General features: G+C 37.0%; 2 protein-coding genes across 2 annotated transcripts in view; one reads left to right on the top strand and one right to left on the bottom strand.

Annotated features, from left to right (window-relative positions):
- The window catches only part of LOC112507038 (protein phosphatase 2C 70), a 36666-nt gene extending 13004 nt beyond the window's left edge, over nt 1–23662 (top strand). The window contains exons 6-13 of the mRNA XM_025111430.1: nt 4189–4329; nt 4525–4586; nt 14546–14681; nt 16568–16662; nt 19521–19636; nt 19720–19849; nt 23064–23118; nt 23200–23662. Coding sequence (XP_024967198.1) covers nt 4189–4329; nt 4525–4586; nt 14546–14681; nt 16568–16662; nt 19521–19636; nt 19720–19849; nt 23064–23118; nt 23200–23358 — 894 coding nt within the window. The 3' untranslated portion in view covers nt 23359–23662. The remainder of the gene's footprint in view (nt 1–4188; nt 4330–4524; nt 4587–14545; nt 14682–16567; nt 16663–19520; nt 19637–19719; nt 19850–23063; nt 23119–23199) is intronic.
- On the bottom strand, nt 2565–3054 carry LOC112507039 (nucleolin 1-like). Its single transcript, XM_025111431.1, has 2 exons — nt 2689–3054; nt 2565–2611 (listed from the first exon to the last, which is right to left on the bottom strand). Exons 1-2 carry the CDS (start codon nt 3014–3016, stop codon nt 2583–2585), a joined length of 357 nt encoding a protein of 118 aa, XP_024967199.1. The 5' UTR covers nt 3017–3054; the 3' UTR covers nt 2565–2582.
- Nucleotides 23663–25229: the final 1567 nt, after the last annotated feature.

Raw genomic sequence — 25229 nt, 5'->3', positions numbered from 1 at the left:
AAGCACAGTAAACTCAAAAGATCAGAAAGAACAAGTTGAGTTTGAAAGTGATGACATCATAATCAGAGGGCCATAAGATACTCATGATAGTGGGAGTACTGAGTCTGATTTTCAGAATAATGATGAGTCTGAAGATGTTCAAGAAGACACTGTCAACTGCGAAAGTTCAGAGGATGAAGAAGAACCATTATCTCCGGTACATCCTCAACCAGTTGAATCATACTGGGTCAGGAGATCCACCAGAGTCTTTAGGCCTCCTGAAAAATACAATCCATCAGTCAATTATCTTCTTTTGACTGAGAATGGTGAACCAGAAAGTTATTTTGAAGCTATTAAGCAGAAAGATTCGTTGCAGTGGGAGCGTGCAATGAAAGAAGAAATGGGATCTCTGAACAAGAACAAAAGTTGGGTTTTAACCAAGCTTCCGCATGATAAAAAGGCGTTGCAGAACAAGTGGGTTTTCAGAATCAAGGAAGAGCATGATGGATCTAAATGGTACAAAGCCCGTTTGGTGGTCAAGGGTTTTCAACAGAAAAAGGGGATTGATTACAATGAGATCTTTTCTTCGGTGGTGAAAATGACCACCATCAGATTGGTTTTGAGTATTGTAGCTGCAGAGCGCTTACATCTAGAGCAACTAGATGTCAAGACAACATTCCTACATGGTGACCTTGATGAGGAAATTTACATGGCACAACTTAGGGTTTTCAGATTGTTGGTAAAGAAGACTGGGTCTACAAACTGAAAAGGAGCTTGTATGGTTTGAAACAAGCACCCAGGCAATGGTACCTGAAGTTTGATAACTTCATGGAGAGGGCCGGGTACAGAAAATGTGAAATGGACCATTGTTGTTATGTGAAGAAATTCAAKAGCTCCTATATCATTCTACTTCTCTATGTAGATGATATGTTGATTGCAGGTGCGGATATGAAAGAGATCAACAAGTTAAAGAAGCAAATGTCTGAAGAATTCGAGATGAAAGACTTGGGTCCAGCCAAACAGATACTCGGTATGAGYATTGCTAGAAACACGAAAGATGGCTCTTTGACACTATCCCAGGAGAAATACATCGGGAAGGTGTTAGAAAGATTCAAGATGAATGATGAGAAGACAAAACCCAGAAACACACCGTTGGGAAGTCATTTCAGGCTTACCAAAGATTAGAGGATGAGAAAGCAGATATGGCTAATGTTTCTTATGCATCTGCTATTGGTAGTCTCATGTATGCCATGGTTGTTAGTCGCTTTATGTCAAATCCGGGGAGAGAACATTGGGAAGCAGTCAAATGGCTGCTCAGATATTTGAAGGGTAATTCAAAGTTGGGATTATGTTTCAAGGGTAAAGACTCAATTCTTAAAGGATATACTGATGCTGATTTGGGTGGATGCAAAAAGACATTTAAAAGCACTACTGGGTATATTTTTACAGTGGGAGGAACAACAATTAGTTGGATGTCCAGACTTCAGAAAAGTGTGGCCTTATCAACAACAGAAGCTGAATACATGGCAGTTGCTGAAGCCAGTAAAGAGCTAGTATGGTTAAAGACTTTTCTTGAAGAACTTGGGAAAAAGCAAGCTGATTACTCGTTACACTGTGACAATGAGAGTGCAGTGAAACTTGCTAAAAATCCAGTTTATCATGGGAAAACAAAGCACATTGGGATGAGGTATCACTTTGTCAGAGGACTGATCAGTGATGGTACGATGAACTTGAAGAATATCTCAGGTGCAAAGAATCCAGNATGAAGATCACCGGGAAAATGACTGAATCTAGTCGGAGAAGATGAAGATCACCGGGAAAATGGATCTACCGGCTATTGAGGGTCTTGCCTGTCTATCTTCCTCGGCACACACACACTATCACCGGGAAGATGAAGATCACCGGGAAAAGTATATGGTTGTAGCAAATGATAAATTATATGAGGAGATGTAAAGGGTGAGATACCCAAGGAGGAATAGTTGGGGCAAAACCATGGGTATGAAAAACCAAGGAGCAAAACCATGGGGAATAGTTGGGTATTTTGATTTTAAAAAAAATGGTATGTCTTTTGGAAGATTTGCTGTAGCATAGGATGTAATTTATATTCATGTGTTAAAAGTATATGATAGTTTACAAATGGTTTAAATGATTGGATATTTCAGTTAAATGTAATTGAAATGAATTAATTCAGATTTCAGACTTCAGAAGTTTGTCAATTTATAAAAACAAACAGTCTTATTGATTCAGATTTCAGATTTCAGATGTAAAAACAAACAGTCTGACTGATTCAGATTTCAGATTTCAGACGTAAAAACAAACAGTCTGACTGATTCAGATTTCAGATTTCAGACGTAAAAACAAACAGTCTGACTGATTCAGATTTCAGACTTCAGCACCACCTCTTAAAATTCAGAAGTGAATTCAGACTTCAGACTTCAGCAACTCTTAAAAAACAAACACCACCTTAGACTACAATGAAATATGGAGCTTTATTGTAAACTTTATAACAAGGGAATAGAGATAAGTTTGCAAAATCTGCAATAACAAAACCGAATATTCATATATGAATAATTGGTATCATTATATAATGAAACTTTTTAGCTCTAATCATCACCAAAGGTCGTCTTCTTCCCTGCCAAAAAGAACGAACAAAAGGTTTTGTGAATTCAAGTTGAAAACCAAAAGAAACATGAAAGAATGAATGCATACCTGTGCCAGCAGTGGCCATGCTTGGTCTGCTAGGTCCACGGCCTCTGCCACCACGGCCACCGCCGAATCTTCCACCATCTCTGCCACCAAACCTCCCACCACGGCCACGATCTCTGCCGCCAAACCTACCTCCTCTCTCTCCACTCCTACCACCATCAAAGCCACGGCCTCCACCACGCCCAGATCCTTGACTATCGCCTCTTAGCCTACTCTCCTCCACAGTTATCGGGCAACCTCCGACTTTGGATCCGTCAAGTCCCAGTGCTTGATTGAACCCATTACTGTCTGCAAAATCGATATAAGCATACCTGCAAAAAGATGAAAACATCAAGTTCCACTCCTCATTTTCGAACTGCAGAGATATTTAAATATAACAAGATGATAAATATAAATCGTGGCTCAGTTTACATTACAAAATGTCACTACAACAAAATCGGACTTTACATAATGCCAAATATGTCTATGGGGTTGTTTGATTGGTTTTCCACCAAGTTCTGTACGCATAAAGTTGTCTGTGTAGATTAATCTGTCTATATAGATTGAAATTTTTTTTGTATGAGAGGGCTTTTTCATAGATGTAATGAGTATGTTTTTTATTGGAAGGGGCAAGTTCAGAGAAAAACTTGTCTTCCTGCATAAAGCTCCTCCTAAAAGCTTACTTAATAAGCCACTATCAAACAGTCACGTATAGCTGACCGATTAACCTGTTATACAATTGTACTGTTGGAATGTAGGCTTCGGCCCTAGCATAAAGTAAGGAGCCGGCCCTAGCCCAAAAGGAGCCGGCCATGGTCTCTACCCTAGTTTCCTTGATTAGGAGATAACCCTAATTATGTTTGTCTATATATATTAATCTCGTACTTGTAAACATTTTGTAGCACCTAAATAAAGAAAAACCTAGTTGCCCCCGTGGACTAGCACGATCAATCTGATCGTGTGAACCACGTAAATTCTTGTGTTCTTCTCTTGTTTTTGGGTTGTGCGTATTGCGTGTGTAACGTTTGTCCTAACAAGGGATACACCCTTAATTGATAGGATCCTCGAGATCTTTGATGCAATTATTGACAACTCCAGAAAATCTTCATTATTGTCTCAAATATGTCTGTGTCTACTTATTTCCATGTTTGTCTTGGCCTCCCATATCTTTCCTGATGCATCCTCTTGACACAAGTCTCCCCTTCTCAATATGCATCCAAGGATTGATGTTGGAGTTGGTCACCGTGTCTCAATAGGGTTGCTTCAGTTTCTTCTCAATCAGCGCTCTAACTTCTCGGAAGCATTTCTATTTCTAAGCCTATTCATTCTTGAGTTTATGCACATTCACCTCTTCGCTTAGAGCAAAATAAAATCTAACAATATAAAAGGGAGAATGAAAATAAATAGTCCATAAAACTTGACTCTTACGTAAATCATGCAAAATGCTTGCCTTTAAGTTATATAGCTTACTCTAATATTTTTTTAAACAATGGATAAAAGTCTACGATCTCTCTGTTTTTGCAGGTTCAAATTACATCTCAGTTTCATAAGGTCCCATTTGGAGTTGGAGTAGTGTCGGATCCGATGTCTGTGCGCAAAGGTGGGAAGAAACTACCGATGGAAGATGTTTGCTATTACCATTGGCCTCTACCTGGGGTTGATCAGGTACCAGAATTCTTTTATTTTTTGATTAACCTGGATATCCAACCCGCTATGCTAATCGGCTAATCCCATGGCGACCACCTACTTTGCGGGTAGCCCGGAGTCACCACATTTGAACCTCCGTACCAGAATTCTTTGTAACTTCACTTGAGACTTATGCTCATTATTGGAAGGGATAGTAATATTTTCCTTTTGCAGTTTGGACTGTTTGGAATCTGTGATGGACATGGTGGAGCAGCTGCTGCCTCATTTGCCAGCAAGTCAGTATTCTTTTCTTGCTCTTGGCATTTTCCCCCCTTTCTTACATCTTATTCAACTGGCATTGGTTAGTCTAAGATTGTTGGACACAAGTGGTGTCTTTGTTATTTTTTCTAGTCAATATTTTGAGAACAAGTAGTTTGGATACGCTCTCTCTTTCACACACAACCACACACGGTTTTACAGTCCACCTTTTTTGCGATCCTCTTAAAAACGCCTTCTGCGTGCATGTTCTTTGCTTTTAGATGTTGTCCATCTCCTTTGTAATTCAACAAGTTTGTGATCCTTTGCAAGGGTATTTTTGTTCATCCTCCATCTTTTTATGTTGCTTTTGCTAGGAAAAGTCTCTTTTCTGGCTTAAATGAATGCGTATGTGACCTTAAGTAAAGTATAATAGTCTAATGATCGGCCTTTGGACTCTATAGTTCTCATTATCACAATGCATCATGCCCTTGTTTGCAGCACTTCAAAGAAATATTTAAGAAAAAATTAAGAAAAATTTGAGAAAATTTGTTGGTTGCACCATTGCTAGATTAACTATGTAGCTCTTGCAACATTTTTGAAGTTCTTTATTGCATTACGCATTGGACTTTTGCTCATGAGAAGGGAATCACTAATGTTCTCAAGATTAATTGTTTATCCGTGTCAATGTTACAAAACAATAGTAATTGATCACTAGTTGTAGTAGCCTCACCTTCATCATTCGGACTTAGGCACTTAGCAATGATGAGCTTTGTTGTATATTACCACATCCTTGATCTATTGTGTTACCCTTCGTTGGTGGTTCTCCTAGACTTTCACGAACATGATGGAAATTGAAACACCCCTAAAATAGGCGACAATTTGATCCTGTGTAGCTAAAACGGATTAAGATCAAATCAAACATAATCACCCAATAAAGGGGAAATAGTATGAGAGTACAATTTAATGGAAGGTATCTAACAACCTGCCAATCTAAATCAATTCCAGATCTAGATTACAAATCAGGCGTCGCTACAATCCTCAAAAGAATAATCGTAAGTTTAGCAACTCCAAGCATGATTTCCAAGACATTAGAAATCCCAACAATGTCTCTACTGGCATGTATCGCTCCACTCAAGCCTTAGGAGCCCCACCGCTAAGAGAACCTGATATACATGTCATTTAAGAAAAAGTGTTAGGCATAACGCCTAGTGAGAACAAACAGTTATTGGATGAAGCTATAAAACATTAAATCAGAAAACATAGCTTTAATCAAGTTATTTATACAATTAACTCGCGCTTACCCTTGGAAGAGCGTTAAACAACCGAAGATGATGGAGGAGACCCGATTTACCATTCGTTATGACGGAACACATAAGTAAGCCACAAACCAATGTTATATGAGCACCGCTTACAATTAAGTAAGCATTGACATCAACCTGTCCAGTTTATAGTCGATACTAAAATAAGCTCGTGCACTTGGAAATTACATAATAATCACAATGCCTATTTCCAATTTACAATTTAGAGTTTCATTCCCTTCACATTCCATAAAAACCGATTTCTATGCCTATGTATCCATTGTATTCTAGTCATCTAAGCATATCTTATAAATATCTCATACTTTACCAAATTAGTGGTGTTTGTTTACCAATAATCATCAAATAGGTAAAATCCTCATTTCATCAACAATTTCCCAAACATATGAGCTCTATGGTTTGGTTCCAAGAACCCATAGAGACGTTGAAATAATTATCTCCCAAGTATTTTAAACCATTCCCCACACTTGTTTTTATCAAAGATATGTAAACCCCCGAAATTTCCATTTGTGACTTAGATGGTCCAAATGCAACCAAATGTGAAATCTATGAAATAAAAGATTTAAGGGACTAATATACATCATTTTAACCTGTATATGGTTTAATAAAAGAGTAGGATGGACTCACTATGCTAGGTTTTGGGTGAAAACCTAGAAGTTACGGAAAACCCTTGAAATGAGGATGAACACTAGGATCTTGAACTCTACCCTTGAATCCTTAGCTTAGATGGTGAATGAACCTCTTTAAATGGTTGGAGTAGTGGAGTAAATGCTCTAAAAAATCGGAGTTAATGAGGAGGGATGGGAGGGTTTGAGAGGAGAATTGTTGGTGTTGAGTAAATGAGGGAAAAAGGCCAAATTCTGGGCCTTTAATGTGCATTCCAGAGCCTCCCGCAGCTTAGGCCGCGACATTAATCGTCCGCGCCCTTTAGACCAAAACCACACAGTGAGTCTTGCAGTTTTAGCGGTGGCCTTACCTGCATGGCTACTCGTGGGACTCACTGTCCTAGTTCCAAACTTCCCCTTTTTCTAGTTTATCAAGGCCCTGTTTAAACTCAACTCAAACTACTAACATCAATGAAAAGTAAAGGTATATCAAAGCCGAGACCCACAAGCTAAATATCAAATTAACAAAAATGACAAATTTTTTAGGGTGTTACAGAAATGGAGTATCGTGCCGGCAGGATCCCTATAAAGAAAGGCGCACAAAAAGAGAAACAGAACTATGCATGATTTTCCACATACTAGAGTAAAATGGATGCAGCTTGGGATTTTATGTGTCACAGTTACGGCTGTAAACGAACAAAACGAACACGAACGGAGGCTTGTTCATGTTCGTTCAACTTAACCGAACAAACGAACAAACATGAACGGTAAACAAACGAATATCTTTGTGTTCGTGTTTGTTCGTTTAGAAATCAGGTGTGTTCGTGTTCGTTCGTGTTCGTTCATGTTCGTTCATTAACATGCTAAACGAACGAACATAAACGAACGGGCTAAACGAGCATAAACGAACATAAACGAACAGGATAAACGAACATACATAAATATTATTTGAATTCAAAGTAAATAAACAAAATATTATATATTAAATTTAGTATATAAACGAACATAAATGAACGAATATAAACGAACGGTAAATGGAGTCGTCACTCGGTTGTTTTGGGTTTGTCTTCTCTTCATCTTCCTTGCTCTCTAGAGTTTGACCTTCAAGAATGTGATGTAATTGGATCAAGAATTTACACAGTGAAGTCGTCACCCGGTTGTTTTGGTATCATTTATTTTCTTTCGAGAGGGGAGTGCTTTCCCAGAATTCAATTACAAATTGACAGAGTAAATATTCCAGACGCCCCTTTCTCTACTTAACACTCTCACACTTTCACTACAATTTGTTACAAAGACCCTAAGTGACTGAGGGATAATGGACACACCATTAATTCATAGAAAAAGACTGAACTATCCTTTGTTCTTCTAAGAGTAAGTATCCTTAATCTTCTTTGCATCAATAATTACCCGCCAAAGCCGCACCTTGTCCTCGAGGTGAAAATCGGGGGTGTACCAGTTGATAATCTTCCGATGATGATTCAAATGTTGGCAGCCCTTGCCACTTGATCAACACTTCCAGTTCTCCTCTAGCCTCAATTCTACAATTCAGCAAGGATTTCGGTGCCACTATCAGCTCTCCTTTCGTCATTTGAGAAGGAAGGTCTCCAGCCGATAGAACTTCACCCAACACCGGCCTGAGCTGAGAAGCATAAAAAACTGAATGAATCTTTGCTGAAGGTGGCAAATTCAATCCGTATGCTACTTTGCCCAACCTTTCTGTCACTTCGAATGGACCATAGAATCGAGCAGAAAGTTTCTTATTGGCTTGTATTCGCAGCGATCGTTGTCTATATGGCTGTAATTTCAGGAACATCGGGGCACCCACTTTAATTTCTCTCTCTGTTCTGTTTTTCCATCTGCTTGGTCTTTCATACACTGCTGGGCTTTCAACAATTGTATTCTCAAATCATCAAGGAACACATCTCTCTCCTTTAACATGTCTTCTACCGTTTGTAAGCTCGCCGACCCTTCACCGTACTTTAGGATTGTTGGAGGTTCTCTCCTGTACAACACTTGGAAAGGGGAACATTGCAATGATCGATGGAATGTTGTATTATAGGAGTATTTGGTCCATCCCAACCATTGCTTTTATTTCTTAGGATGTTCCGAAACAGAACATCTCAAATATTGCTCTATACAACGATTTACAACTTCGGATTGGCCATCCTTTTGAGGATGATAGGCTGGCTTTGTTCCTAACAACGCATACACTTCCTTCCAAAAACGACCAACACAAATCTTGTCTCGGTCCGAGACAATTATTTGCGGTACACCATGGAGTTCTATAATTTCCCTTGCGAAAACAACCACTCCTTGAGCATCAAAAGGATGTTTTAAAGCAACAAAATGAGGATATTTACTCAATCGATCCAGCACCACCATGATCATATCCATCTTATCTGACTTCAGTAACCCCTGGATAAAATCCATAGCGACTTCATCCGAGACTTCCAATGGTAAAGGAAGGGGTTATAATAGCCCAACCAAAGATCCTCCTAAAAGTTTGTTCCATTGGCAAATTTCACAACCTTTCACAAACTCCTTTATATCCTTGCACATTCCCAGCCAAAATAGTTCAGCGGCTATCCGTTGAAATGTTCGATTAATACCCGCATGTCCGCCAACCGGAGAAGCATGAAATTCCTCCAATAACGTCTTGAGAATGGATGATGACTTTGATGACACCAATCTGCCTTTGTACTACAATAAGGATTGTCGTAACTCGAACCCTTTATGCACGGTACTTCCCTCCTCAAGTTTGAATTTTTTTTTTGCCCAACACAACATCCTTTTGAGTCTCGTCTTTAAGTACATTCCAGTGCCTCCATTGTGGACCGCCCATGACTGCACATTCAACTCCATTCTGGACAAAGCATCCGCTGCGAGATTATGTTTGCCCACCTTGTACACAATGTCAAAGTCATAACCCACGAGTTCCATCACCCACATCTGATATTGATGATCTACGACTCTTTGTTCAAGCTAGTACTTCAGACTTTGTCGGTCTGTCCGGATGATAAACTTCCTTCCTCACAAGTACACCCTCCATCGTGTCACCGCAAAAACGATCGTCATTGATTCTTTTTTCATAGATAGCTTTTTGTCTAGCTTGTATCCCCAACGTTTGGTTGTAAAAAGCTATAGGTCTGCCTTGTTGCATCAACGTTGCTCCTAAACCTCCTCCCGAGGCATCTGTTTCGATGACAAATGGTTGATCAAAATTGGGTAATGCTAATACCGGTGCTTCGGTCATAGCCTTCTTCAACGTTTCAAAAGCCGCTTGAGCAGTGCTGTTCCATTCAAACTTACCCTTCTTCAACAAATCCGTCAAAGGTTGAAATTTGGGCAGATCCTACCACAAATTTCCGATAATAACCGGTTAAACCAAGAAACCCGTGCAAGTGGGTGATATTTTTTTGGTATGGATCATCGTAGCATAGAATCCACCTTTGACTTGCCCCTTGCTAGCCCTTCTCCCGAAATGATATGGCCTAGATATCCCACCTGTTGCATTCCAAATTCACATTTCTTGTTAGCATAAATGTGAGGTGATTTCAATACCTCTAATGTTTGTCTCTGATGTTCACAATGCTCAGCTTCAGATTTACTGTAAACCAATATGTCATCAAAAAAACAAGCACAAACCGTCGCAAATATGGTTTAAAAATATTGTTCATCAAAGATTGGAAGGTTGCTGTCAGTCCGAAGGGCATCACTAAAAATTCATAGTGTCCCTTGTGCATCCTAAACGCTGTTTTGTACACATCTTCATCTTTTATCCAGATTTGATGATAACCCGCCATCAAATCCAACTTTGAAAACCAGCTCGCGCCGCATAACTCGTCCAACAACTCGTCCAACAACTCATTGATAATAGGAATGGGAAATTTATCTGGAACCGTTTCCTTGTTCAAGGCTCGATAGTCTATGCAAAACCGCCAATTACCGTCCTCCTTGTTGATCGACAACACCGGGCTCGAAAACGAACTTCTGTTGTGTATAATTATCCCTGCCATCACCATTTCTTTGACCAACTTCTCAATTTCATTTTTTTGGTATTGCGGGTGATGGTAAGGCCTCAGATTTATTGGTTGAACGCCATGCTTCAACTCAATTTTGTGTTCAATTCCCCTAATTGGTGGAATTCTTTGTGGTTTTTTAAAAACTTCAAATTCCTCCACAACATTTCGGACAGCTTTTGGACATTCATGACCGATCTTCATTTGCATGTCCATCTAGCCCAATTCAATAATCACCCCCTGACCCTCCTGCTTGATGGTCTTTATCATAGACCTCAATGAAACCAACGTTCTCCCCAAGGATTCATCTTCTTTTAGCTTAACTTCATTTCAAACTAAAACTTCATTGTTTGGGTACAGTTCACCTGCATCCTTCCAAGAGATTGTAACCATTGGATTCGTAATATGATGTCTGAATTTCATAACTCTAGTGGTAAGAAATCCTCAAAATTTTTTGACCGTTGCATCCAAACTCGCACTCCTTTGCATTCTCGCCCTTTCAGTCCACTCCCTGCACCCAAAGAAATATTATAACCCCCGTATGCTAACTCCATTTTTCCACCAAAGTCGAGGAAATGAAATTATGTGATGCTCCACCGTTGTTCAATATTACCACCTTCTGATCTTCCACCATCCCTTCCAACTCCATTGTTTTTGGTGTAACAAAGCCTACAACAGAATGCAGAGACACCGCTACATTCAACTTCGGGTTCATGTTAGTCAATTTTGTGTGGTCTTCACTGCCTTCCTCCTCTCTTGCACCATCACGACACTAAGTTCCTTCATCTTACAACGATGTCCCGGGGAGTATTTTTCATCACAACGATAACATAACCGTAGTGCTCTTCTTAACTGTAATCCTTTATTTGTGAGCTTTCTGAATCCCGTACCTCCTTTGTTGGCAGATGGTTTCAATTCACCTTTGTCTTCTGGATTCACATCCCCTGTTTTTTTTAATAAGTGTATTCAGGGTTTAAATCTGTTTATAACCTTATTTCTTTCTTTAACCATGCCAGCCACATCCATTGCTTTATTTAATCCCGTCGGTTACAGTAATCTTACCTTTGCTCGAATTTCCAGTAGTAGTCCGTTAATAATTTGACTCGCATAAATTTCTTCCGAAATTCCTTTGAGTGGTGTCGCCATGGTTACAAATCTGCGCTTATACTCCAACACTGTCGTTGTTTGCTTAACAACCAAGAACTGTTCACATAGACTTCCTTTTCCCACCGTGCAAAATTGTGACAACAATAATGCTTTCAACTCCTCCCAACGTGTGATTGGCCTCAGCTTATCTTTCCACTGATGCCATTTAAGTGCATCGCCTTCCAATGAAAGCAATGCTACCTCCATTCTTTTTTCATTACTTGATCGATTAAAAGAAAAATACCTTTCAGCTCTTACGATCCATGAATCAGGATCAGTGCCGCTAAACACCAATATCTCCAATCGTCTCCCCTTGATTGCTAGAAACGACCCATGCTCCGGTGGTTGGTCTTTGTGACGTGGTAGCCTCTCTCCATCCACTGATGTTTCCTCTCCGTTTGATTGTCTGGTCTCCTCTTGCAATCGAATTAGGGTATTCAATTACTACGAAATGTTTTTCTAATTCTCTTCCACCGACGCGAATCTGGCCTCAATTTCATCCATTCTAGACGTAATCGATCTCGTCATCCTCCCAAGAACGTATATTTGATACCAATTAATGTAATTGGATCAAGAATTTACACCAGTGAAATCGTCAGTCGGCATCATAAGTCGGCTGCTGGTAATATTTATTTACTTTCGAGAGGGAAATGCTCTCCCAGAATTCAATTACAAATTGACAGAATGAATATTCCAGACACCCCTTTCTCTACTTAACACTCTCACACTTCTACTAAGATCTGTTACAAAGACACGGATCCCTAACTGACTAAGGGATAATGGACACACCACTAACTCATAGAAAAAGACTGAACTACCCTTTCTTCCTCCTAGAGGAAGAATACCTGATCATCTTTGCATCAGAATGCCATAATGCACCTGAAATAGGCAGAAGAATACATGCAAAACATGATGCTTCCAGCTGTCCGCGGATTCACGTGCTCATCACAGTGATGAACAAAGTGACCACTTTCTGCAGTCCAACATTTAACCCAAAAACGATACGTTCAACCATTAAACTACAAATTTTATCCTCGACAACTCTAAATGAAAATAAATAAATAAAGAAGAGAAATACGAACACATACATAGGAGACAAACACTAAAAATGGAAGAAAAACACACAAAAACTATGTGTAAGTAACACTCAAAGTGAGAGTTATTAGTAGCTCAGGCGGCGGGGGTTCTGGATGAATGTTGCGGAACTAGCGTCTAGACAACCCTTCTAATTGCATTAATTTTTCCCCTAAGATACCCACCATGGACTTTAAAAGGCCTCTACCACCTTTTTTTTCTTCTTCATAGTTTTGTCTTTTCTTCTCAACCCTCCACATGTCTACTATTTGAAGGGGGTTGACACTACAAGAATCGCCGCATAACCCAATGTATTTTAGTGTAATACTGGTTATGAAAATTATCAATTGTTGTGTCATCGTACAATGTTTAGTGACTACACCGTCTGTTGTTTCCTTGTTTTATTCAAATGATTTTTAATACTAATACAACAACCAACTTTTTATCCTAAACTAGCGCGGGGCCTAAAAATGAAATCCTAACTGGACCATTGCATGCACTCCTATTTAAGGCCAGTCTGATTTGGTATACCCCACCCGCTCATATTTTTTTAGCTATTTCCCCTACGGCAAGCTTTATGTGTTGTAACCCCTTATGACTTCCATCTCTCAGGACAAATGTCCTTTTCATACTTTGTTTTTCACTGTCTGACCAAACCATCTGAAGTAGTGTTGTCTCGACTTCTCCTCGATAGGTGCCACCTCATGTTTTTCACGTCTATCATCATTTCCATTCTTATCCATCATTGTGTAGTGGCACATTTTTATTGCTATACTCATCATGCATGTATGCATGCTGTCATTTGGTAGACCTTGTAAATTGTAGCATGCATTGTCCAATCAATTAAGACTCTTGAAGCTTGTCACTACTCCCTTTACTCTTATCTTATGGCTAGCATTCTCAGTTTGATCTCTATTCTTGTGTTTTTTGATCCAAATGGCAGAAAAATACTTGGCAGAGGCTTTTCTTCCTGGCATGCTTGCCACAGCTTTGACTTCCGTGGCAAGACAGCTAAGGTTGCAAAGGGTGTACTCAGTTCTAGATTCCAAGGCACTTCTCTGTACCTGTAGGCTGTAACTTTGCATGATATCTTGCTTAAGGCCTGTTTGTTAGCAGCTTAATAGGACTTGCAACTTATTCGGTCAGCTATAGATGACTGTTTAGTAGTGGCTTAATGATACAAAAAGTGGCTTATTCAGTAAGCTTCTAGGGGGGCTTTATGCAGAAAGTCAAATTTTTTCCAAACCTGCACCTCCATATTAAAAAACACGCTCCTTCCATCTATGAAAAAAACCTTCCCACCAAAAACCTTCCCAATCTATACAGACAACTCTATCCATATCTTGTATACTTGTATATGAATAAAACAGATTATTATCATATCTCACAATGTACTAAAAGATTTTTTGTGAAAAATTATGGCATCCAATATTTTTAATGTGCCACAATTTTTATCCCATGTCCATGCTTCTTAGAGCCTATATAGGAAATGTTATCTTCAAATTTTCTAGTTAGAGTTGATAATTAGGTTAAGTAAACCATATTTCCTTTTTGAGAGGCATTGTCATCATTTAATAATTTGGATGTGGAGTAATGGATATATTGCAATATAACAGAGACTATGCTATTATTTTGCATCAACACTTGGTCATTCCCAAATAGATTACCGCACGACAGCTCTATTTAAAAATTTTGCTTGTATTTCACCAAAGTTTTATAGTTTGCATGCATCTGCTTCCATCCCCTCACACTTGTTATGCAATCTTGGAAAGACATCAGCAGTTGTTCATCCATTCTGCAAATTTAATTTATACTTTTGAATAAATTCTGTTTGCAGAATAATGCCTGAGATGGTTACTAGAATCTTATCAGATACTTTCAGAAGAGAGAAGGTTTTTTCACATTGTGATGCTTCAGATGTCCTTAGAGAAGCATTCTCTCAAACAGAAGCACATATGGACCACTTATATGAGGTTTTATTTTTCGTTACATATAACCCTATTTTATCTGTAGTCTGTACATATCTGAATGTCTTTAATGTTTTATGTGGAGCACCCCTTTTAGATATTTTCAGTTCTTGCTATATGTTTAGACAATGGTTGCACTCGAGATCAAACACTGAATGATGAAATACACTGTTTAGATGAACCACCACTCAACCTTTTGTTCATTCTCTAACAGACATATTGTGTAAATTTGAAAGTGTCACACTGTAAAGTTTTTATTTCGATAACATAATGAGATACAATAATGTGGAGGTCAAGAAAAAAACAGATGGAATTTCGCTGGAACTGATAGTTTTCTAGTAAACTATAGGATGAAGTAATTATAAATAATTAGCAATTTATTAGAGTTTGTGCTTATGTTGATTAATTGTATTTTGTAGTGAAATTAGGAATGATCCAAGTTATATTTACTTTATGTATGCTTTATTTTAATCATCTTTGAATAATAGGAACACATATTGTTATAATTTATTATTATGTATTTAGTGGTATCCTGGCTCCTACTTCAGAAGCTCAATTTGAAATTAATGCTGAAAATAATATTTCGTCATGGAGTTAATTATCAAAAAAACATTTCACTTTGATTTGATTGATAAAAGGGCAGTGTGTTGTTACCTTGACACTTGATGAAATATGCTATGCTATTCTATGCTATTACTGTGGTCAAAATACAGAATATTGGTCAGGACCGATATTCGATATTCGGTTATGTCGGTGATATATCGGTCCAAAATAGCGGTTAATATATTTCTTAGAATTATATATATATATATATATGTGTGTGTGTGTGTGTGTGTGTGTGTGTATTATATGTATGCATCCATAAACATATCATATGCATTAATTAGAGTTTACAAATATAGTTTCAAAATCAAAACATCACATAAACAAGTCTCACAAAACAAAATAGGAAAAGTGTTAAAAAACGAGCTAATCGCAAGCAATAGGTTTGGCATCCGAGTCAACATCATCTAATACGTTCACTTCTTCGTTTAGGTTAGCTTCTCAATCTTCCCCTTCTCCCCCTTCTCCCTTTTACTTCTTGTAGCCAAATTGTTCATTACATCCCATTGCTTCTCATACATCCGACCAAAGGAGGCCATCTCTTGCATCCACAAACTCTTGGAGCTCAACGTCGGTTAGAACCACCCAATCATCATTTTCTTCGACATCTCTCAAGAAAATAAGATTTGAAGAGTTGTTATACTTAAGAGATTTGTAGCGCCTTTCCAATCTTTTGTTATGTTGAATGAAGACAAGATCATTCAACTTCTTTTGCCAAAGGCAATTTCTCTTCTTAGAGTGCAACTGAATGATAATTGATAAATTTAAAACCATAACTTGAATTAAAGTTTCATTTGAGTTAGAAAGAGACAGAGAAGAGAAGAGACCGAGAAAAGAAAAGAAGCCAGACCGTGAAGATGAAAGAGACCGAGAAGAGAAATAAGCGTGAACTATGAAAGAACCGAGAAGAAAAGAAGCGTGAACTGTGAAGAACCGAGTAGAGAAGAAGCGTGAGACCTAATATATGTGTTGACTAGTTGACCAAATAAAGAGGCCCAAAAAATTATGCCTAACATGTAATAAAAAAAGCTCAAATATTTGCCTCATAGAAAATCGGTATATTGGACCGATTTTTCCATCAATATCGGTGAAATATCGGTAAATATCGGCGATATTATTGGAACCGATATTTTGACCGATATTTCACCACGGATATTTTTCCAAAGATCGATATCCGATATATCGCCGATATATCGCGATTTTAACAGCATAGATGCTATTATCTTTTGTTATATGTTGTGTGAACGTAGTTTTGGTCTTTTGTCATGTACTAATGAAACCGTTTTCAGGGTTGTACTGCAACAGTACTTCTTATTTGGGCTGATGGTCATGACAACTACTTTGCACAATGTGCTAACGTTGGGGATTCAGCTTGTATTGCGATGTATGTCTTTTGCCATATGCATTGATATGTATGCTCATGTTTTTTTTTATCATGATGTGTTGTATTTAGTGAAAACCCCGAGTCTGCTGATGTCCATGCTGCATCTTTAACAAGGTTTTTATGAATGTGTTTATTCAGTAGGAGAGGAGTCTTGTACCTTTCTAAACAAGAGATGTTAAGGCAATCAATCCTTCCTCCTATATAGGGATCTGGGCTTCGATCCTGTCGAATCTGTTTTCGGACAAGTTTTATCTTAGACCACAGGGTTCTCTCTTTGTCAGTTCTTATGACCACTAGGATAATTTTGAAAGTGCACATTGGATGATTTTATGTGGCAAACCACTGCCTTTTTGCTTTGAATATATAATGCAAAATATAAATGAATAACAACTTTCAAATTAGTGTCTACTTTTACAATATCATGTTGTTGAGTACAAGCTTAATATATTTTAATAGTGTATGTGTAGATAGGCATGAGGACATATTTAGGGCCCATTTACTAAACATTTACCTTGGTACGCGTTTACGAGATGAACATAACAAGGACTGAGAATCTTACCTGGTAAGAGGGATGGTAAGGATCGAAAGTCTTACCCGACAAGTGAGAGTGATAACTCTTACCCAATAAGCGCTTACCGGGTTGTAAATGCTTACCATAAATCCATTTTGATGGCAAGGAATGTTACCCCACAAGGTACTTTGAGAGTAGTGACTATTGCCGGTAAGTGCTTACCCGGTAAGCGTTTGGTAAAGCCCCTTAAGGGCCGTTTACCCAAATGCTTATCCGGTAAGCGCTTATCAATAGGAGTCAACATATGGAATGCAACAATTTACTTGATAAGCGCTTATGTGGGTAAGAGTCGTCATCCTCACTTACCGGGTAAGACTCTCCATCCTTCTCATCGCTCTTACCCGGCAAGATTCTTGGCCCTTCTCATGTTCATCCGATGAGAAAATTTATCCGGTAAGCACTTACCAAGTAAGTGTTTAGTAAACGGCCACTTAGTTGATTTTGGTAACGTTTGTTTATTCATTTATCTTGTAGATCTTCCTTTCACTTCTAATCTATTTATAGTTTATAAAAGATGATGTCAATTTTCTCAAATGCTTTAAAATATGGTTTTCTTTTTTTCGCTACCAGTTGGGTCTCTCTCCTAGCCCATACGAAGTATTTTAATCCAAGGATTTTGTTCTTGTACTTAATTATGATGTCTACTTAGTATGGTTTTTTCTGTAGCAACTTATGATGTTATGTATACATGATGTAATGCTGAGTGTGGGATGTTTATAAATCTACTCCTAGGATCTTTTTGGTATTTAAGTTGATTTGTAGCTCAATCTTTTGTTACACTTTCACATATGCAACTGTTCTTTGCTAATAGGAAGGCGTTTCTTAATTGAAGCATATCTAGGCCATACAGTTAGGAACACCTAGAGCTCGGTGTTTTTTCTGTTGGGATTTAGATGTATTCCACGTCCCAATAATCTCACAAAGTGAGTCCAAAGCCAACAACCAATGCGGAACAAATAGATCTTATCTTGGTGTGTTCAACAAAAACGAAACCAAATACATGAAAATGAAATGCAAGCATAAATAAAGGATAATCACTGAATTTATGTGGTTCCACTATCAATGTGATAGTATATGTCCACACAAAGGAAGGAGGATGATATTCACTATGAAAACGAATAGAGAGTACAAACTACAAAGGATGCTACCACACTTACAAATAGCAAACCTCTCTATTGGATGAACTAAGTGTTGCTCTCACTACTCAAATATGCTCACAAGAGTGATATTTCTAATTGTGTGGGAAATGTTCCAAATGGGTAAGGGTGATAGGTGTTTATAGGCACAAGGATGACATTTCATTTCCCAAGGAATCTTCTAGAAGGTACTACCCGTCTCCCAATAGATTTATCTAGAAAATATCTTCCCAAAGATTCCTCTAGAAGATGTCTCCTCCCAAAAGATTTCTCTAGATATCTCCTCCCAAATTTAGTTGTAGAAAGTGTACTGTGAGTTTTGCATCACATTTTAACACTTCCCTAGGTATTCAATTTTCTTTTAAGCACTCCATATTTTCTTTTAAGCACCCCATATTTTTTTGAGCATCCCATGTTTCGATCATTGCTATAAGTGCCGTGATGCCATGGGATTTTGAGACCTAGGAGCTGTTTGTGGTCTCGGAACATCTTGTTTTCAGGTTGCAGTTATTCAGACTTCAGAGTGCCTTTAGCCAACTATCTTTCTAGATGTTACCTGTTTATTGAAAGTCTTATCATTTCCTATATTATTATTTTATTTTCTAATCTGATGTCATGTGACTATCTTTCTAGACGCTACCTGTTTTTGAAGGTCTTCTCATTTGCTCTATTTTCTTGACCCCACTCTATTTGGATTTAGTAATATAGCTATTAACTTGTGACACAAATATCCTTTGCTTTGGTGATGTCATGTGTTCCACATTTGCTTTTCTCTTCCCTTTGCGTAATTGTTTTTTATGTTTGTATTTTGTTTTTGAGCTGTCATGCAAAGTTATCGTGGAACATTATACTTAGGGCAGGTAAAATCTAATCTATATGGCTTTCTTCATCCTCACTGGTTTGTCATTATTGTTTTTCCAGGCACTTAATTATTTGGTTAATTCACTAAACATAAAGATGGCTATTTCTTGTTAATATAAGTGTTGATGGGGCCGGTTGGGGTTGCCGGTAATCAAAGTGTTGAAGGACTTTAAAGTACCTCTGTGTATATATATATATATATATTTGCTAACTGAGGGATGTTATAATGTTAGTTATGTTACTGTTAAGCCTCCCGTGAAAGGGGTGTAATTGTAGTATGTGTTCTGCAGTGTTGAAGGGCAGCAAGTTAAGATAACAGAAGACCATCGAATAGCCAGTTACACCGAAAGATTGCGGATGCAAGCAGCTGGAGAACCTCTTAAAGACGGCGAAAAACGACTATGCGGTAATTGAGATTTTGTTATTCACTCAAGTATTTTTTTACTAAATTTGTCACTCATTCAATCAGCAAATTCAATACATGTTCAGGTTTAAACCTTGCTCGAATGTTGGGAGACAAGTATCTTAAGCAGCAGGATGCTCGATTCAGTTCTGAACCTTACATAAGTCAGGTGGTGTACATGAAGTCTGAAAGCCGGGATTTTGCTATAATGGCTAGGTAAAAATTAATTCACTCTTTCGTTTGCTAAAGTGTCTGTAACAACCCACAATTTCCAAATACAGATAATCCACATACACATATTCATAACACAAATTGTAATATTATTACAGAACATGGGCTAACAAAAATTTTCTAATATACATTTATGAGTGACTAAATTTCATCGTTTAAACTTTCCCCTTTCCTTTGTCCTATGATGTATGATGACCTACAAAACAGGTTAGTCCAACTACTGAGCATTAGACCAAAAGGTCTAGTGAGTGTACGAATCTCATACCAATAACTTACATTCCAAACTAACAGTTTTAGAATTAAACCTGTACAGATACAAACATTTTATCTATAATTGTATAGAATTAAACCTGTACAGATACAAACATCTCTCTCGCGGTTACACCGCCATTACATCTCTCTCGCGGTTACACCGCCATTTCATCTCTCTCGCGGTTACACCGCCATTTCATCTCTCTCGCGGTTACACCGCCATTACATCTCTAAACCAAATCGAAATAAAGTCCAAGCAACTTTAGCCGGATTTGAAGTCCGGTCAACATTGTCCGGATTTGAAATCCGGACAAATACTTAGGATGCAAAGAGAATAAATCGGACATAGCATGAGCGATTTAGCTTAAATCCGTTTAACCCTTCGGTGATTTAGAACATTCACCGGATAACATATGAACGGTTTAATGGAAATCCGGTCATCCCTTGGGTGGTTTAGGGTTAATCCGGTCATACCTTGGGAGGTTTAGATGAAATCCGATCAATATTTATCCGGTTTAAGATAGATATCCGGCCACTTTTCGTCCAGTTTAAGGAATACCCGTGCAATATGCATTGCAGTTTATAAAGAACAAGTTTCAATAGCAATTGAATTATTGTGCAACAATTAATACACCAAAGCTTAATACTGCAATGCATATTAAGAAATCTTAGTTTTATGATTCCTCCCTTTTTAGCCGATGTTGAGAAGGTAAATTATAGAGTGTGTTTCAAACCTGAGCCAAGCCCTTTTTCTTTCACATACACTTGCTATAAATAGCAAGTGTATGGCCGCCTTTACCAAGGCCAGCATTTGGAAGCTCCATCCTCACACCCACCTCATGCTTACTTCAACATAAAGAATATTTAAAATAAAAATAAAAATTCTTCAAAATACTTAAACCGAATATTACAGTGTCCACTTGCATATTACATAAATATAAGTTTCTTTTTCTCTACCACTAGTTTTTGTTGCTCTCTAATTGTTATTGCATCTGTGTTCATTTTCTATCATTACAAATATTATAGTTACAGTGAGCCCCTGCCTTTTGATTGTTAACGAAATAGGATCTTTATATGTTTTGTGTGCACACAGCACATTGCTGATCGAATGTTCATTTGCTTGTGGATTTAACAATGTCATTAGTCTATCTGAAGAAGAATTCACAACAGTTGAACTTGAAAGTAGGGATGTGATTGTCTACCCTAAATTGTTTTCTTCCATGACGAGTACTTGAGAACTAGCTTCATGTTTCTAATAGATTCCTTTGAGTATTAGCTTATTTAATACTTTCTAGGCAAGAGCTCATGTATATGATAGATTTCTGCCTTTCCTTCTCTCTTCTTATTTTTATGATTCTCTTGTAGCATGAGTTTATATAAGAGTTGTACAAGAAGTGATAAGGCTTATCCAACAAAAGGAGCTAGGGTTCCTAGTGTTATTCCTCATGCTTTTTGTCATGTATGCATGGAGCTACACCTACTAGATTGCCAACGATGCATGGTTTCAGACAACCTATAAGACCTTGCATTGCTCTAGAGTTAGCCACAGAGTTCTAGGATCTCTTGTATCATGTAAAAACTTACTGATATTTGTGGTAGGCTAGAATTTGTGTGGTAGAACCTAGAATATGCTTAGGGGTTGGAGGATCCTATAAAAGTTCGATGGCTGCTAATTTTAATACAAAAGTTGAATTTCAAGAGAGAACAGAGAAAAAAACGTAGCAAGGATGACTTTATAGCCTTCCCTCAAGGATGATTTAGATTAAGTAGGACGGTTGACTGCAGCACTATATGCAAATTTGAGGAAAACTAAGTTGTATTGCATGTATTACAACCGTGTTCCAAGAATGTTGATGAGGCATTCATTGCTATGGAGATTTGTTGGCACGGTGTTTGCGCTGAGAAGTCTTGGGATTTGTTTTATTCATGGAGGTTCATCACCATCACAAGGTAGTGACGGCAAGTGTTTAAGGGATGTCTTGACTAGCTTGAGCAAGAGTTTGAAGTTGACAATCGTGAAATAGGGGAACAGACAACTATCTGAGCTAGCCACATCATGGGACTGCTGGCATGCTATGGTGCCACGAGGATGCAGCTTTGCAGAGCAAGGTGCTTCATGCTTGAAAAGCATAGCATACATCTAAGCTCAAACAGACTAGATGCAAATTCTTGTGTGTGTTGATGTGTTGTTCATAGGCTTTATCTAGCATTCCTTTAAGGCTAACTTAGCTTGATTTGGTCGGTGTTGGCTCTAAGCTGCACTTAGCATAGACTCAAAGTAGGATTGTGATGACTTTATGGCTTGTGCAAGGCCGCAAAGATCAAACAAAAAACTGCAACTTTAGAACGAAACTGGAATAAGGTTTATTTAATTTTTATCATCTTAGTAAAATTATATTTAAGTACAAAATACACGTAAAACCTTGTAATTCTCATAATTATGTTTTTAACACGTACTTTAATTATTCTATTAGAATTATAACTAATTAATAATATCCTAAACATATGATATTATTCAGGTTTTTGATTATCCAATACTCATATTGAAACACGCGTATTCTTTGTGTGCAATCCTATAGGTTGATGTACTCTTTAGCCGTATCACTGTCTGACGCGTGTTATGGGCATAAAGAACTTACAGAGTCCACAATTGAGATTCGAGCAACTAAGGGAGTTATTTTTAGTTCAAAGTTCTTTGAACTATTACCATAGTGTAGGAATAGATTGGGCAATAAAACTAGTGAAATTTTAATTTTGGTGGAGGAGGATTAAAAGAAGTAATGACTTTTGTTGCTGAAGCCCAAGTCATAATTTTAAGACTATTTGGACTTTTTGAATAAATTTGGTGATTACAATGCATTTATAGAGTTATTCGTTGACTTGGTTGTTTGCATTTGGTTAAATTGAAAGAAGCTTATACTAATATGGTAAAATTGGATGCATGCAGTGATGGGTTTTGGGATGTTGTTAATCCTAAGAAGGCCATCCAACTCGTTCATCAGGTTACTTACATTTTTACTCGGAAACCAATTATTGTCGAGTAATAATGTGATTGTGAGTTAACTTTGGTTTTTGTGGTGCAGATAAGAGAGAGGAATTGCGACGATGCTTCAGCAGAAAATATTGCAAAATTGTTGTTGAGCGAGGCAAGAGCACAGCGTACAAAGGACAACACGTCTATAATTTTCTTAGATTTCGACACGAATCACCACCACGACATGATGATGGATCATGAGGCATAGGATAGAATAGAATAGAATAATAAAGTTGACTTGTTATTTATTATGTATGTGTAAAATATCATAGATAACACTCCCGGTGGATTGGAAGGGAAGGTGCTGATGTGTCGATATAAGGAAAATTGCACCAACAGTTTAGTTGAGGTGGGGGGAGTTGAGTTGAGTTGAGTTGAATGAATCACAATCTGTTAGTCTAGTTCTAAGGTTACTATGTTACAGAAAACGTCATAGTGAAATTAAAGCCTCCTTGAAACTTTTGTGGCAACTCTTGATGCCTGATATTGTTAAGCTGGGACTGAAATGGATCCTTTGGGGATGTTACCGTCTTGATTGGATTTCATCTATTTGCTATTTTGATATAATTATCTCACCAACTATAGTATATAGTAGACTCATCTATTTGCTACTTCAGTCAGTTATTCACATAATTTTGTAATTTCTTATACGTTACCTAACAAAAACAAACCTATATTCATAGGAACATGACACCACAAGAAAATAGTGTACTAAACTGCACAGATGTAATTCTTATGATCTTGGCCTCTCTTGCTAACAGAGTTGATAAAAATCTGTTATACTAGTTAACTCTTGTGACATTTTGGTTATTTTTACACTTATCTGTTTTTTGGTTTTTTCCTTTTAAAACATATATTACATAATACAATATAGCATCTTTTCTTTTATTAGAGGAGCGATCAATTGCAAATTTTCTTTTATTAGAGGAGCGATCAATTGCAAATCACCATCATTTGTGAAAACCCTACAAATTAATCTCATATATCCATTTTCTTGATCATTGGTCAAAATTATATAGTGTTATATTAAGAAATTAAAGAAAAAGAAAAAAAAGTTTAATTTTTATTTAAAAAAAGGCAAGAATCACCCATATGAATCTGTTTCATCGTATGAAATTGTATTTTATCATTGTCCTCTTCATTGTATGTAACTATTTCATTGAATGAAACTGTATTTCATCATTGTATGCAACTATTTCATTGTATGAAAAACATTATTTCATCACTGTATTAATCTATATTTCTTAACTAGATGAACATGTATTTCTTCATGGTATGAATCTGTTTCATAGTATTTATTCACATGTGTGAATCTGGTTCACTGTATGAATCTGTCGTCTTCATTGTATGCAACTATTTCACCGTTTCACCGTTTTATATTTAAAAATAATTGATTTACATCTTCCATATAAACGATTTCTATATTTACGTTTCCATATTTAAAAATAATTAAATCATTTCCAATATTATATTTAAAAACAATTGATTTACACTTTTCATATAAATCATATTCCAATATTAACCATTTTACAATAAAATGACAATTATACCCTTATTAAAATTAAAGAATAAAAAACAATTTTTTTTATTGATCGAGAATGGTTTGCATAGTTTACACTAATAAAATGGTTTGTAATCTAACCCGTCTCTTTTTTATTATTATACAAAATATATACACACACAAAGCGAAGCACACACTAGGCCTTTGTATGTCTAAAATTAATTCAAGGTTATTACTAAACGTTTAAATTATCGTTTTTATTATCTATATTTATATTATAAAGTATTTAATGAAAACTCTTAAAAATCATTTTTTATACATTAAACATTATTTATTGATATATATTACTTAAAAATCAAGATTACAATTAAATTGTATCTAAGGACAACTTATTAAAGTTCTATTTTTGAATTTATGTAACTAATTTACAGATAAATATAATCAAATAAATGATACACATTTCATTTTAAATATAAAAAACCTAAAATATACTTAGGATAATTACTGAGTGGTAACAAAATACTTAGTTATTATCTTTATAAAAAATTATATAAAAATTAAATACTTCGTTATTAAAT

Source organism: Cynara cardunculus, assembly GCF_001531365.2.
Source record: "Cynara cardunculus var. scolymus isolate 2C chromosome LG 2, CcrdV1, whole genome shotgun sequence".
In the NCBI taxonomy this organism is placed as follows: Eukaryota; Viridiplantae; Streptophyta; class Magnoliopsida; order Asterales; family Asteraceae; genus Cynara; species Cynara cardunculus.
This window is presented reverse-complemented; position numbering and strand designations above follow the sequence as displayed.

Excerpts from the sequence above, each read along its gene's own strand:
- LOC112507039 (XM_025111431.1), bottom strand. The coding sequence starts at position 3,016 with ATGTTTTCATCTTTTTGCAGGTATGCTTATATCGATTTTGCAGACAGT. Across the intron at positions 2,612-2,688 it reads CATGGCCACTGCTGGCACAG|GGAAGAAGACGACCTTTGGT; the intron begins GTATGCATTCAT and ends TCTTTTTGGCAG.